This window comes from Cygnus olor, chromosome 11 (genome assembly GCF_009769625.2).
Source record: "Cygnus olor isolate bCygOlo1 chromosome 11, bCygOlo1.pri.v2, whole genome shotgun sequence".
Taxonomy (NCBI): domain Eukaryota; kingdom Metazoa; phylum Chordata; class Aves; order Anseriformes; family Anatidae; genus Cygnus; species Cygnus olor.
The window spans coordinates 18,962,354-18,977,615 of record NC_049179.1 but is presented as its reverse complement, the minus strand read 5'-3'; the positions used below and the strand labels follow the sequence as shown (position 1 = coordinate 18,977,615).

Sequence of the window (15,262 nt, the reverse complement as noted above, 5' to 3'; positions counted from 1 at the left end):
TTTTTTTTTTTAAGAGGACTTTTGCTGGTAACATTGTTCAGGTCGTCTAATGTTTGCTGCAAAATGTCAGTACTACGCTAATTAAAAATGAAAGTATCCACCACAGGAAAATGGGTTTGGAGTCCAGCACTTCAATGCTATGTGTCTTTCCCTTCGTTCTGGAGGGTGAGAAGCTCCACTGTCTCTCCTGGTCGCACAACAAGGCTGAAGTCATTCATGCCCACAAAACACCGTAAGGCTGGTAGATGGAAGATGCTATACAAGAACTGCCAATAACGTTTAGTCAAAAAAAGAGAAAAAAATGGAGCTGGTTTTGGCTTTGTTTCCCAGCATTTCAATCCCATTCATTTATTTTGAGCAAACCATTTTAAAATTCATTTCCTGACTTTGAAAAATGCCTGCGTTGCAGAGCACAAACTTATCCCCATGGGGATGAGTAAATTGTCCCATGGATCCAGTGGGGGCGAGGAGTAAGGAGGTTTTCCTGGCAGAGACACACCCAAAACTTACGGAGAGCTTCTATCAGAGTGCTGAGCTTTCTAGGAAGGAGCTGTTCTGGCAGAGAAGGGGGCACGAGATGGGAAAGGGGAGAGAAGAGAGCTGAAGCCTGGAGAAGAAGGGGACGGGAGAGGAAAGCTGGGGAGAGCAAGGCGGTGTGAGCTGGGACTTGCAGAGCACCGCGCTGTTTGTCATCCCGCTGCTCCAAGCGCTCCACACGATCCCCAGGGAGAGGGCAAACAAGGTTAAAGGACCGAACGGCCTGTGGGGTTTATTAGCCACTACGCCTGCTTGCTGAGGCTTCTGCCAGTGTCCTGCAGAAACCACATGGCTGGACAGGACCGCAGGCAGTGGCTCCATCCGCCGTTCCGCGCAGAAGAGGGAAGATAGCCCCGCCCTCGCTGCATATCTGCTCTTAAGAAATGCTCCTGATGGAGGTCCTCCTGCAGATCTCATTCCAGAATATCCCCACCCTGTGCCTGGAAGACCTTTCTAAACTCTTCAATCTTCTTTGCTGCGAATTAAGCCGATTTATTTTTTCCTTTACGCAGTGGATGTGATACGCCGCAGACAACCATCTCTCCCGTAATAGCTTCTTACAAATGGGGTTTGTAATATTCCACTGAGGTTTTCTTTTTTATCGATAGCTGTGAGCACCGGTGCTTTATAATAAATATGCACTAAGGAAGGATTGCTTCAGTGCCCTCAGGCACAGTTTTACCAACTCTGAACTGGGCAGCCCAGTAGGTCAGGGAGAGGGGACCAGCGCTGAGCAGCAGCAGGTGCGAGGGTCAGCCCCCCTTGCTCTCCGAGGGGACATTTGTCGGGCTGATTTGTCGCTGATACTGCAAAGAGGCGAGGAGTGGATGGAAAACACATCGCTTAAAGTTCCTCACACTGCCCCAGACGGCAGGGTTGCTGCTGAGAAAGAAATCGTTAATGCTTTGTAACATCACATCGGCTGTTTTCGCAGGAATATTGTGGGTTGCAGAGCCATGAGGTAAGGCACTAGAAGAACACAGTGACTAAGTTTCCTGGAACAAATTAAGCACTGGCTTTCCGAAGTATGTGGACTTGCATAGCATAACAAAACAGGGATCTCTCTTCTCTAAACACAGTGGATATGTTCTGTGCTGGCAGATTGTCTAACTCTTAAACTGGAAGGGGAAATCTTGGAGAGCTTTGCTGTTGATGATTCATGTTTAAGATAAAACACATTTTTTAATAGCAAGAATAATAAGTCACCGCTGTAGAGTAGCCAATGCTGTAGTAAATCCTTTGGCACCCTGGGACTGGAAGAGCTCTTTCTGCTCTTTCTCAGTTGCAAATTATTGAGCTCTGCAGGATCACTGGATGAAACCTAGGACCCTCATTCTCTATTTCACATTATGAAATAACACAGTCTCTTCTAATTAGTAAACTATGACCGTGCATTGAATTAAACGCAGTCACGCAAATGTTTCACATGCCAATACTATGTATGTTTTCATTTTCGTGGGCTTTTTAATCATGTTTCACGGGCTTTACTTAGTGCTAGACACTGCCCTTCCTTACCAACATCAAGTTAAGGCCAAAATGTGATGTGTTGTCTGCTTTCTCAGAAGAGGAGAAATTGCCTTTTTCTGTAGTATATCTGTAGAAATCAAGCTAGTCTTCTGGAAATTCCCTTGGGGAACTGCCCCCTTCCCGGCAGTGGCTTTCAGAGTTTACCAAGCACATTTACCCAGATGAAGCTGAGCTTGTGCAACAGGATGGCATGCACACTTGCATTCTTTTCCCTGCTTCCTTGTAGCTTCTGAACCCACTGGTCAGTTTCCACCCAGTTTCACAGGAGGGAAGCACCAGTTCCTGTCTTCCTGTAGCTCACTGGCATCCGTGCAGGGGAGCGAACCTCTGCTGCTGCTCACCACCGCAGGGATGACCGCCGGGTGAGTTTCGCGTTTGCTACGCACCAGAATCCACATGAAGGCGTTAAGGATGGCCCCGAGAGCGCTGCTGGAGCCTGCACTCGGCTGGGTGCTGCAGCACCAGCTGTGTGCCACCTGCAAGCCCCAGTGCTGCTTCTCCTTCCTCCGGGCTTGTGGTTAGCACAGCAGCTAGCTCGCCCCAGCCTGACCACAGCCGGTGCAACGCACCCTCCTCCGCAGCAAAGCCCCCACGTGCCAGTCCTCCTGGCTCATCTTTGCCCCTGTTTAGGACAAATGGCTCTTAAACAGCTGATATTTAAAAGGGGGTTTTATTGCCAAATCTCAAAGCTCGTTACAAGCAGGAGACAAAGTGCTGCCTTTCCACTGGCTGCAGCAGCTGCTTTTCAGATAGTCATCCACATTTGCTTGCTTGCAAGTTCACTTCCTTCCTGTCACAAATGTAACCTGGTGGCACAGCCTGAAACACAGACTCACACCCCAGCGCTCCGTGCCCACAGGGTTCCCAGGCACAAGAAAGCAGCCTTCGTGCAGCCGGAAATCAGATGGTTAAGGGGAGAAACAAAAAAGTGCGTGGTGGCAGGATGTACGCTGAAGCTGGGAGGTGCTGTAGGAGGTCAGAGCAGAGGCTTATCAGACCAGGATCCCATCTCTGACTGTGACCAGCGCTGCCATTTGCAGGGGAGCAGCTAGAAGCTCTCCAGAAGGCAGCTACAGGGTAGCCCACCCTCCTGCCTTAGGCAGAGCCCAGCTTATGACCAGAATGAGAAGAACAAGTGGGAAAACTGCAGAAGCAACGTGATCCGTTGTTTTCTGGAAAGTCCCGGTGGATCAGGCTTACGGCTGGGCTAGACATTTTAGGATGAAACTGCTAACCCTGCTAGAAAAAATAGTTTAAAAGTCTCCAACGGACTGCTTTCAGCAGTAGAGTTACCGGGTGCTATGGAGATTCCACTTAAGTTATACCTATTTACAAGAAATTATACACATCTGCTAAGTTCTGTTAGTACAGCAAAAACTGTCATTAGCTGTAGCTTGTAAAATGATTTAATGTGCTCACTTCCTAACAAATAGGGTTGCTTTTTTTTTTTTTTCTGTTAAGATTCCTACTGATGGGTATTCAGTAAAATGTCAGACATTTATTCATTAGAATATCCAGTATTATATAAAAATATACAGTAAATATAAGCACATCCTGTAGGTTTGGCTGTAACAGATAGGGATATCTCGCTATCTTCATCAGCGCTTTGCCAGACGGTATCCACAGAACACACTGCCACAAGAAACACCCGTGAGAGCAGAAGCATTTGTATATGCATTAGGGGACTGACCCTCCCGTAAGTTATCTCCATTCTCATGAGTTTTCAGTTCCAGGCTTTGATTTGCCCATCCTGGAGGTCAGGACTGGCTTCCACTTTGGATATGAACCTGCACCCGGAGTTTGCCCTGGTTCATGTGTCTTCCTGTTAGTGTGAACTTCTTCTCCCCATCTGGTTTCTCTCTTCTTACAGACCCGCATCCTGCAAATGCCTGCCTGCGCTCTGAAGCTGATGTCCCTCGACTTCCAGTGCGCACCAGGTTCTGACAGCTCACATTCATACCACACAGTGTTCGGTAAACAAAAGTGCACATGCAGAAAAATACATTTAGATAGCAGATAGGCACAGAGTATTGTCTATATGATTAGCCCTTGTCCTAAAAACATCTGAAAGGCAAGTAGGACCCACGGTTCACATTCAGTCTACAGCAGCAAATTACACAGATCCAGAGTTTGCTCCAGGCTGTGTGCCTGGCAGTGGGCTTAGGACACAGGAATCTTTTTGTCTCAAAGCAAAGCTTTTGTGGCACCTGGGCCCTGAGTGTCTGACCGTGTAGAACCTCCCACGTGAGAGAATAAGAAGTGATTTTCCACGCATTGTCTACAGCTGTCTTGAGAGGGGGACAGACCACCCTGGCTGCTTTAATCAAAATCAAAAGATATGGAAGCAACAGCTCTAGTCACTCACTACCTATCTTGATGGCTCTGGGTGGTGAAAAACAGGGTATTTGGAAGCCCAAAGACAACATTTCTCTGCTCAGAGCTGAAGAGCACATGGGCTAGCCTAAGAAGAGGTGCGGATGAAGCTTTACTGGGCTGCTGCAAAGGGAGGTGTTTGCAGCCCACTGCAGCCTTGTGGAACCTGGGGAATTGTACAAAGAATAACAGAAGAGAAGTGCTGACAATGAGAGGAAAAAGATAAGGTAGCACGTCACTCCTTAAAACCAGTCTGGAAAGATCATCCTTTTCTGTGCTTCCAGAGTCTGGTTTAAGCAAAGGAGAAGCCCTTCAGGATGTCATACGATTCTCCTGAGAGCAAAAACTGTAGGGAACAGGAGAGGGAACTTAGCTCAGGTACAGCACTGTACAGCAGCGGTGCAAAGACATGATTTTATCAGAACTTTAATCACTAGAAACCATGGGAATTGTGTTTGCTTTCAGCAGGTGGGTGGGGGAGCTGTGGGAATTGTGCCAGAGCCTCCTGCAATGCTTTCCTCAGCCCCTTACGTAGCAATGCACTTTTATTTTCATATACTTAAGCCACAGGGACCAGCCCCAAAGTTGTGCGCACAAAATGCCTTTCCCTCCGTACTCCAATTACAGATGTCTGTGCCAAACCGTGGCTCGCAGGCTAGCCAGGACACAGCAGGTAGAAACCTGCTACATAGGACGAGGGTCTCATCCAGACCAGCTGCCTGAGATGCGTGCTCCTATCAGTTAGCATCCCACAACAGAGAGCCAACAGCTAAGGGAATGTACATCAGTAACAAATGAGCTTCTTAAAGACAGGCTCTCCTGCGAAGCCCCTGGGCATCTCCTGGACACAAGCCGTCCAAGCATCTGGCTAATTGTTCCCAGTTACAAAGCAGGGATTCAGAGTTATCAGGTAGGTATGGTCCTTAAAAATAAGCATGTGGTGCTGCTGCAACACGCTTCTTCAAAGGCCAAGTGTAACCTGCTCTGTATCTCTGCCTCAGTTTCCCTGGTAATGAAACAGGAACAATTAATACGTGCCTGGCAATGATGCATTGAAACTTGCATTCATTTACACAGTGCTTAGCCCACGTAAAGCATTGCCTGGCTGGACTCAGAAGAGTGCCTAGATCTGAGGACACTCCTCGTAGCCAGCAGCTGGCCAGTTTTGCTTGCCTCTGCGTGCGGTCACTAAGTGTGGATGTGGTTTTACGAGCATCCTCGGAGAAGCTTAAGCCATTTATCCTTACATTCCTAGATGTCACTGGGCCAGGTGCTCCAGGAAACCTTGCCAGCAAGTGTATAAACAAAGTAAAATATTCTCTGACTGCATTTATCTTTAAATGATTGAAGTGGGAAAACCGGATAGGTGCCAGTGTAATCTGGTATCTGCTTGTAAATACAGACGGACGGGGGCTTTTGCTAGAGAAACCATTCTGCTCCTTTCAAAATTCTGACTCGGTTTGATTACCAGAAATTTTTAAGGCCTGATCCATTGATTTGAAAGTACTTTGGACCAAGTCCCTAAAGAGCATTCACATTTTCGAAGCTGTTCAATGTCCTGTAACCTTCTGCTGTGATGCGAGGATTAGAACCGGACTGGTACGTACAGCATGAAGAAAGAGAGGAAGAGGCTGTAACTGAAAGCTCAGTTCTGTCCCATAAACATGGTGCATGCACAGCAAAACACCACCTTTTGAACACTGGCCTAGCAATGGTACAAATCATAAATGGCAAATGTTTAGCTTTGATTTTGAAAACCAAGTCTCTCTGAAGAGTGTGTCAGGGAGCACTTCTCCTATAAAGAGTCACTAGATCCTTTTGCTTTTCTTTCTGTTTCTGTGCTGCTTCTTTTTTCAGTTCTCCAAGACCTTTAATTTCTTGCAAGACTTGCGTAGCTTGCCGAAGTTGTTCTACCGCCTCGTTGAGTAATGTCTCTGCCATCACTGGGGGTCCGTTCCCCTCCTGGACCTGTTCCAGCCCTCCACGTAAAACCTTCTGCAGAAGTTTTTCTGCCTTTTCCCTTTCGCTAGCAACTTTCTCCTCCATTTTAGCTAAGCAGTGATGGGAATCCTTGGGGAAACCTTGACCTGGAAGTGCTGTCTGGGTATTTTTGGAATCTGACAGCAAGTCTCCCAGAGACGAACTGCGAAGTTTGAGGCCTGAAGTGTTTTCTACAGAGGTTTTCTTCTCAGTAGTTGCTTTTACACTCTCCTGGCCTGTTTCTGAAGCTAAGGAACTCGGTCTCTGTTCTGCTGAACTTTGCTGTTCCTTCTCAGCCAAGGTTCTCCCGTTTTCTTCTTTAGTTTCAGCTGTTGGGGATGTGGTCTCTGCTACTTCACTGGCTTCGACGCCGTTCACCGGGGGCTTGGAGCTGCCAGACCCCAGATCTTCCAACCCCCCAGCTTCCAGGTCGCCGTGGCTGGAGTTCATAGTGGCTATCATTTTTTCTGACAGAATCTTAGGAGGAGGAACAGGAGGCTTTGTGACATCTGCAGCAGCAGTCTCCGCAAGGCTGTCTTTGCTACTGTCTCCTGATGATTTCAAGTCTTCTGTGTTTTCAAGTTCAGAGACTGGTTGGTCCCAAGCCACTTTTAGCTTGTCTGGCACATTCTTAGGAAGAGGAACTGGAGGTTTTGATGTGCCCTTGCTGCTGAGCTCAGCAAGTTTCTCTCTGTTCTCCTCACCTGGTGCGTTGGATTCTTCCACATTCTCCTCTCTGCTTACAGAGTCCTCTTCCTTGGCATTTACATCGTCCTTCGATGCTAAGCCTTCCTTAAGCTTCTTATCTGGAGGCAGAGGCGTTTTATGTTCCTGGTCAGAAGCGCTGTTCTCTGCATCTTGGTTTTCTTTTGTGCCCGTGGGTTTTGTAGGTGGCATAGGTGGCTTTGGAGTTTCTTTCTGAGGTGGCAAATTGTCACTTTCGCTGATAGTGGAGTCAAAGTTGGGTGGTCCATTGTCTACTATATCCAGATCTAGTCTCAGAATACCATCTGACGTAGACTTGGCAGCCTGAAACATGAGAGAACTTTTTCAATTTCTATTCCATCAATCCTTTAACTTCAAGGAATTGCTATGGATACAGCGGTATAAACACTTGCGGCATAAAACTTAAGCTGTAAGGGGAAGGCAGGGGATTACTGTTTCACACATCCACCCCCTATTTATACTTACATCTGTCGAGGAGAATCTGACTGATTATAAAAACGGTGCTCTCAAGAGCAGCTGCTTCTATAGCTCAAGAGCAATCTACGGAGCTTGTGCTTCTTCCGTGCAGCACCACCCCGAGCCACCCTCTAACAGCAGTTGCATTCATCTAATAAGCGAAAGCCAGTGAGATCTGCTACGCCAAAATTTAATGAGCTGTGATAATCATGAGTCCCAAACACTTCACCCGACAAAGAAGGAAGCAGGGTCAGATCACATACGCTGCAGCAAATCTCGAATGCATCAAATGGAGCACCCCCGGCCCTCTGCACAGCCCTGCTTTTCCTCCAGACCAGCATGTTCTGTGAATGTCATGAGCGTTTTTGCTGCTGAGTTATTTTCCGCCTGATAGCGCAGCGACTTGCACAAGAATAACAAAGCCAATAGCCACAAGCAGTCAAGAATTAGGACCGAAGCACAGAATATTTTTTTTTACTACTTCCTTTGAGCAGACCATCTCAAAACGTGCTCCACCATAACCATAACTTCTCTGTTTTCCTCTTGGTGCTACGCTCTCAGCTCTGCACAACCTGAATTCTTCATCCTGGGGTGGCTGGATCCCTCTACCCTTTTCATTTACGGCGTGCTTCCCCAAAGCCCTCCTGCTTTCAGGACTGTCCTATTTCCACTTAAACATGTAAAACAAATCGATCTTTGGATGGTCAACATACGCTGAGACCACTTGAGCAGGGATGCTATTGCAAGACCGTTGCCTTCTGCTTGCTCCCTTCAGCCTGATTTCACCGCTGCCTCGCTGGGGCCAAGCCTCAACCGATCAGACCTTCAAACCACAGGCTGCGTGCAAATCTCTCGAGCAGGGGGGGATATCCTAAAAAGGGTGGACGCGGTAAACACGCTACAGGGCGTGAGCTCGGCACCCCGGGGGGAGAAATGCAATGGCAGTTCCTGTGTGAGGGGGCCCAACGCTGCACAAAGGTGCAGCTGCAGCTCAGGCCAGACTCCTGCAGTGTGGAGAGTTTAGGTAAAGTCTCTCTTGCCTTTCCAGCCCCTAAGACAGACAGAGGCAAGCTGCATCCTGGCTGCTTGGCCCTGACCCCTCCTTACCTGGCCTGCTTTGACACTGAAAGAAATGATTGCTCATCCCGTTTCCTTCACAGCGCTGCAGCCAGCAACTGTGATACTCATCTTTCTGCAGGCTCTATCCTCCCCCTTTCCCCTCATTCCTGCTTTTGAATTTGCAAGCCGGTTTCCCCCAGATTTGGCTGAAAGTGAGAGCTCTTGCAGATACCTGAATGAAGTATCTCATGAAAATAGTGAGCTGGCTTCCTGCTTTACCGAACCCATTCTAGGCATCACAGAATCTGCGCATCAAGGCTTCTGCAACTTCTGTCAGGTTTTGTTCTGTTGTTTTCTGGAGGGATGGACGGGCACCTATGATTCACTCCTATGCATTTCTCTAGAAGAGACACTCTCCCTCCATTTCTATGCAAAGTTAAAACTCCTGGGGCATCTCATCTTCTGCAGTAGGGACATCTGAGTGCTGTGCAGACACATAAGTCAGAGTCTGGGGAGTGGGAAGTAAGAAGGTTTGATTTAAAAACCTTCCTTGCTTTAGATTAATGGTCTCCTAACATATCAATCTGTCCGTGGAAGCTTATTCGTAAATCACAGGAATCCCGCATTAATGGGAACTTCTCCCATAGAAATGAACTGCAGGTTTATTCTGTGGTGTTCTTTCTTTCCTTCTTTTTTAAGTGACAGATCCAGAAAATCAGTTACAGGTAGACAGGCCAGTCTATAAAGCTGCCTGGGAGAATAATGTATTCTGTTTCAGACCTAAGGAAGGGTTTGTAAACCCGAAAGCTTGTCTGCTTTTTCCAGTTAGTTTAATAAAAAATACTGCTTCTCTCCACAGACCATGCAGTTCTTCTACCGTCAGACCATTGTGGCTACAAAATCATCACTTCTTAGAAAATAAATATAGGAGCTTCGGTCTCTTCTGATTAAAGTGAAACTGTAATGGCTCTCACCAGACAGCGCAGCGGCTCATGAGTTATGGAAAGCTAAATATATCGTAACGTGTTGCAGCAGCTACAGATCTATGGGAACCTGGAGGTTTGCTAAAGAGGTGCTGGCGCCGTCTTTCCCAGAGGAAGCCGTTTCCCTTGTGAGCTTTCTCTGGGCTGTTCGCACCTGGGTTTTCCCTGGGGGTTTGCTGGTAGCTGGACGGAGCTGCCTGCTGTACTGCTGGTCCCAGCTGGGAGACGGCCCAGTCCCCAGGCAGGGCACCTACCTCCTTTAGGTGGCTTCTTGTGGGTGGCCGGCGACCTTGGGTCATTTTCACTCTGTCCCGAGTTACATGGTCCAAGGAAAGGCTCTCGTCTACTTTCACCTTTAAAAGGGGGAACGGGAGGGAAAGAGAGAAGAAAAGAGGTATTAATTTCTCATGATCCATCTATAAAGGTGTCGTTGGCACACAGAAAGGGACGCAGCGTTGGGATCCAGGATGATTTTTGAATATTTCACCGTTACAATCTTAGCCTCAGACCTTCGTTTGCCTGCAAAGCCCCGCACGTACGTGATGGACATTTAAGGCATCAATCCTCTGTAGAACTGCGTTTATCTAAAAGGCACTCCAGATCAAAGCATCCAACCTTCAGGTCTGTAATCTCTAACCCTCCCTCTGCCGAAAGGGCAGGACAGAGAAGGACACAAGCGGGCTTTGTTGTCCCCACCCCAGCCTGGGCTTGGAACAGCTCCTGCGTGTGGCAGAGCACAGCCCCCAAATTGCTGTTGCCATCTCAGAGGTGAAAGCCCATTAATAACTGTGACCTGACGGTGAACTGTATCAGCAGTTCTTCGTAATAGACCTTCCCTTGTACGGCTCTAATGACTGCAGGAAGCTGAATAGAAGGTGCGAGCAGTGACCTGGATTAATTGCAACTGTAGCTGAATTAACAAATTCATTTCCTGGCATCAGAGTAGAAATCACGCATGGGCAGCGAGGTATCACAAAGTGGTTGAGGTTGCAGGGTACCTCTGGAGGCCATCAGCAGGGCCACCTAGAGCAGGTTGCCCAGGACCACGTCCAGATGGCTTCTGGAGATCTCCGAGGAGATCTCCAAGGATGGAGACTCCACAACCTCTCTGGGCAGCCCAGGCTGGGAGGACCTAACCCCGTCGCAGGCATTTCTCGGTGTCTGCCACCCTCCCACGCTGCCTGGGGCCGGGGACAGGCATCCCATGGGCGGCAGAGCCTCTAAAGCCAGCCCGGGCACTCTGAGGTTGTCCTCAGCGTGGTGGCAGGGGTGTCAGCGCTGGGCTGAGGCGTGGGCAGCCAGGGACGGCTGTCGTGCAGCTCTCCTCTCTTCGCAGCTCTGCCACGTTCTGCTGGCCACAGCTGAGGGTCGGAGCCAGTGCGGAGGACGGTGAAAGGTCAGCGCGGTTTGCTGCCCTTCGGACCACAAGGCTGTCCGATAGGAAAAGCTGGTGAGGGTGGAAGAAGGATTTAAAAGGAAAAATGGGTCCCAATCCCTGGCTGACACGGCAGGGCGCTTTTACGGCTTTCAGTGGAGAACAGCTAAGCCAAGCCAGCCGAGGGCCTGACCCGTTAGCTTGTGCCTAGCCTGTGCAGCAACACTTCAAATCTGAGGTCTGATCCTAATTGGAATGAAGGAGAATTAAAAGCTGTCTCTCTCTGAGCATCCAGGTCCTCCTAAGGAGCGTAACCTCCAGGTGAAGACCCCAGACCCCACCACGCCGTGCTGGGCAGGGGACGTGCAGGCTTCGCTGCCAACTGCCGTGCCCCTCCGGGCAGCTCAGGGACGGCGTCAGGTCGCTCCAGCAAGGGCTGAGCAGCGCCGCATTAGAGGACATCTCATCTCCCACCCGCTGTAAGGTGAGAGCAGGCCTGGCTGCTCAGCTCTCTGCTGCTCCACTTGTGATGTCCTCCCTGCTGCTCCCAGCTGCCAGCAAAAACCTGACGCTGGATGTCATTTGCCCAGGCAAAAAAAGGAGCATGTTCCAGCCTCTCCTCCGGCTTTTGCCTTATAAAAGCAAAGACCAAGCTCTCAGGGTTTAAATTCTCCAGCACCACACCAACAGGGCTCAGCCCTTTACTCAATACTTTTACTCACTGCTTTGGTTTCCTTTGCTCAACACATCTTGCCGATTTCTTAGTCTCCTAGCTACCCTGCCCAGCTCTTGTGTGATTCCCGTGGTGGTGGTTTTGTGCACTTCCTTTCGGTTACAGAAACAACTGCAGAATTGATACTGCTCTTTCAGTTTGGTTTGGGGCCGATCACACACGAACGGGGAGCTGAGCAAGGTCAGTCAGGCTCCAGGATGTGCGATTTTCATCCTTGCCTCTGCACATCAGGAGGAGAGGAGGACTGGGGCGTGCAGGTGCTGGGGCCAGCTGAGAGGCAGGCAGGAGAGCAGCTGGGCTGAGAAGCCACGGAGTAACTTTCCACTGGACTTCAGACAGCAGGCAGAATAGCTGGTGGACTGAGTCACTGCAGATTTTTCCAGTCTTGAAGACTGGGCTATGTCCTAACCAAACACCTCCGTTTCCAGGCTGCTTGGTGCTGAGAATCACGACACTGGGGGGGAGACAAGTCCTTACTGGCTTGGTGCTGCAGCTGCTTCTGTGCCCCAGTGGCTTCCTCCAGGACAGTGAAACATCAGTGCGTTCGCTGAGGGGCTGATCCAAAACCCACTGAAGCCACCAGACCATCTTCCACTGACTTCGGTGAGCTCTGGTGTCCCATGGGCTTCTCAGTGAGACATCAGCTGTCATCAGTACAGACCGTGCTTCTGGCACACATCTACTCACCCTGCTGCCCCTGCATCTAACCCTGCCAGAAGAGAGGGGAAAGCAGCAAGAGGTAGAAGGGCGCCAACACCTCTCTGCATGTTCTAGCTTCTTGGGCTGAGAACTGAAGGGACTAAAAGCTCCTAGGCTGTGGGGATGCAGCTTGGTGTGCCCTGCATACCAGCTGTGAATGGGCTTTCTCTTTCCTTTGACCGTGCCTGGCATTCAGCGTGGGGTCTCGGGCAAGTTCTCTTCCTAGCTCAAAAAGCAGTGAATGAGAACTGACACAGAAATACTGAGGTTGAAAACTGTTTCTCTTACCTCATCAAATACTTTGTTTTTGCCTCTATTGATCCCTTCATTAAGAGCTTTTATCCACGATTCCTTTTCTTCCAGAGTTGGAGCTTGAAATTTGATATCATGAACCTGCAAGAGTGGAGAGAGAATTTTGCCTAAGCATTACTTGTCAAGAGCAGAGAGGCAGCTTTCTGCTCCGTGTATATCCCTTCAGTTTTTATATAACATCCAGTTCCAACCTGTGTTTAAACTACAGATTCCTTTGTGCTTTGGCAAGTATTTCACTTCACAGCTCCCATGAACAGAATTTTGTTATGCTGAACGGTTTGTTGCTCTAGTTTTATTTTCGCCACTAATAAAGAAAGAAATGAGAAAGTGAGAGTTTTTTACTTCTGCAAAATGCGTGGAGCAGGTCTCATGGCAGCATGAAGTTTGTACGGGGAATGGTCAAACCGTGGGTAGTGAATCAGACTGAAAGTCCAAGTTGTTTTGCGGCGGTTCCAATGCAATAAAGTACTTTATCCCCAACTTCCCCACAGGCTGCGAGAAGAGAGCGGTAGGAAACCTGCATGCTGCGGGCTCTGCCCGCTTCCCTGTTCCTGCAGCTCTGCAGAACAGAAGCGATACAGGAATCCAGGGCCCTGACTTCAGCTGCACTGACACTGCTTCAGCTGCGTGTGGACGGGATGCAGCACGAGGGCGGCGTAAGTGAACGAATTCACCGTATCTTTTTCTGTTTGCAAATGAAAAAATAAAGCAGCAGACACCGCAGACATAAAACTTCTGGGCTTTGAACGGCTGTCCTAAGAATAAAAAAAGATTAGGCCATACAAGAGGCAGCTGGCAAGAAGCACGGGACAGAAATGTGGACGGGAGCAGTGGGCAATTGTATGGTTATTCCCCATTATGGTTATAATTGTATGGTTATTCCCCATTCAGCCAGGTCTGTCCTTCCTCCAGCGTTATCCCAGGATGTGCTCAGTGTTTTGAATCTCTTATTGACCACGGCAGAAACGATAGGTAGGGTGCTATTTATTTTTTTTGTTGTGTTCTGAGCTCCTTATAGGTATTGCGTAGCTTTGCCCCAGAGTACACTTCAGGTGAGAGAAACACCGTCTTCACGTTACAAGTGGCAGACTGGCTTGGATCCAAATAGCTCCACTGTGTGCCTTCATCTGCACTGTGCAGGCCCACAGGTAGACTCTTGTGCTAAAGAACATCGTGCGAGTTGCAAAATCAAGCACTCAAAAATTGGACAAACCCAAAGTCGCCTAGGCAGCCTTAATTCAGCCTTGCTGCACAAGTTCCTCGTATCACCAGCCCTAACGACGGGCGGTGCTCTTACTGAGCTATGCCATAGTGTGTTTTACGGGTCAATATGTCTTATGGATTGCGCTCTGCTCAAGCCCTGCCCTGAAGACACAATTACTGAGTCCGTTGATGATCTCTTCTTTGCTGCTTCTCACTACGATATCTGTGGGCTTCACAAATAACCTTTCAGAGCAGTTATCCGCCTTTCGCAGATGAGGAGGTGAGCTACAGAGAGGCTCATCCAAAACCCATACGAGGAAGGTCTCATTTGGATATTTTTTTTCAGGTATTTAACATGCTACAGCTATCCGACATCTTTGCATTGCCTTCAAGAGCAATGCCTCAGCCTTTTTGTAAATGAGGCCCCACATTCGGAAATCACAAGAGGGTCGGAACCTCCGGACTATATAAAATGAGGGAGACAAAGCTAAGCGTGACTGACAGTTGAATGCTCTTAGCAGCTTCCTGTTTTGTTTATGGTACAACAAAGTGGCAGCTGTTTTGGTTCTCAGCAGCTCCTGAAATCTTACACACCTATGCTCTAGACATCCTCATTGGGATGCTCTCCTGACCAACACAGCACCATCAGAAATTCTGCAGAGCTAAAGCCTGATCTCCTTACGTCCAGCCCTGCTATTCTGCTAGAAACCTGCTGCCCTTCCTTTCTGTATTTATTGCTCACTTCAGTGCCACAGTTTTCCACCTGCACATCACAACGACAAGGTGCAACACCCTCCCAAACAGCGTGGCCAGCAGGGAGTTAAGCAGCAATTTTGGGGAAGTGTATTTGTTTGATTAGTTTGCACGTAAGGTGATTGGGGCCACATGTCTTCCTAAGAGCCCAGAGGAGAGGTTAGGGCCTGCACCACAGTGCTCTGGAAAAAGAGCTCTTTGTCTAGGGCACAGGAGGATCATGCTAACCAGGGAACCTAAGGGTTCAAGGCTCCAAAACACAGTGACAGCCAGGTTTTGTTTTAGCCCAAGCAGGCCTGGTTTTGTGTGCGCTTAAAAACTTTTTTGTTTGGAAACGATTTTGCCCCAAAGCTTTGTGATTACAGAAGCTTATGAGAAAGCTCTACTTGTGAGCAGCTGAGCTGTCACACTGCCTGGCAAAGACCTGGCAGCCCACACTGAGGTTTAGAAAGCTTCGTACATGTTGTTCAAGGGAAGGATTCCTGCCTCACTTCAAGCTTCCTATTCTAATGCCACTTTCTGTGCCTCATTCTCGGCCCCGGACAA

The 15,262-nt window shown here is 48.7% G+C and overlaps 1 protein-coding gene and 1 long non-coding RNA gene across 6 annotated transcripts in view; one reads left to right on the top strand and one right to left on the bottom strand.

Moving 5' to 3' along the window:
• Positions 1–15,262, top strand: part of LOC121076153 — a 52,303-nt gene that overhangs the window by 11,913 nt on the left and 25,128 nt on the right. For 3 of the 5 annotated variants that reach the window (XR_005823360.1, XR_005823362.1, XR_005823361.1), the window contains 2 exons: positions 12,178–12,352; positions 13,252–13,416. This is a non-coding gene — a long non-coding RNA (uncharacterized LOC121076153). Of the gene's footprint in view, positions 1–1,049; positions 2,427–9,999; positions 11,092–11,311; positions 11,501–12,177; positions 12,353–13,251; positions 13,417–15,262 lie in introns of those variants that run through there. The other 2 variants (XR_005823359.1, XR_005823363.1) reach the window with 2 other exon arrangements.
• Positions 2,719–15,262, bottom strand: part of PLEKHO2 (pleckstrin homology domain containing O2) — a 28,727-nt gene continuing 16,183 nt past the window's right edge. The window contains exons 4-6 of the mRNA XM_040570235.1: positions 12,737–12,841; positions 9,896–9,994; positions 2,719–7,446 (exon numbers count right to left, since the gene is read on the bottom strand). Coding sequence (XP_040426169.1) covers positions 6,217–7,446; positions 9,896–9,994; positions 12,737–12,841 — 1,434 coding nt within the window. The 3' untranslated portion in view covers positions 2,719–6,216. The remainder of the gene's footprint in view (positions 7,447–9,895; positions 9,995–12,736; positions 12,842–15,262) is intronic.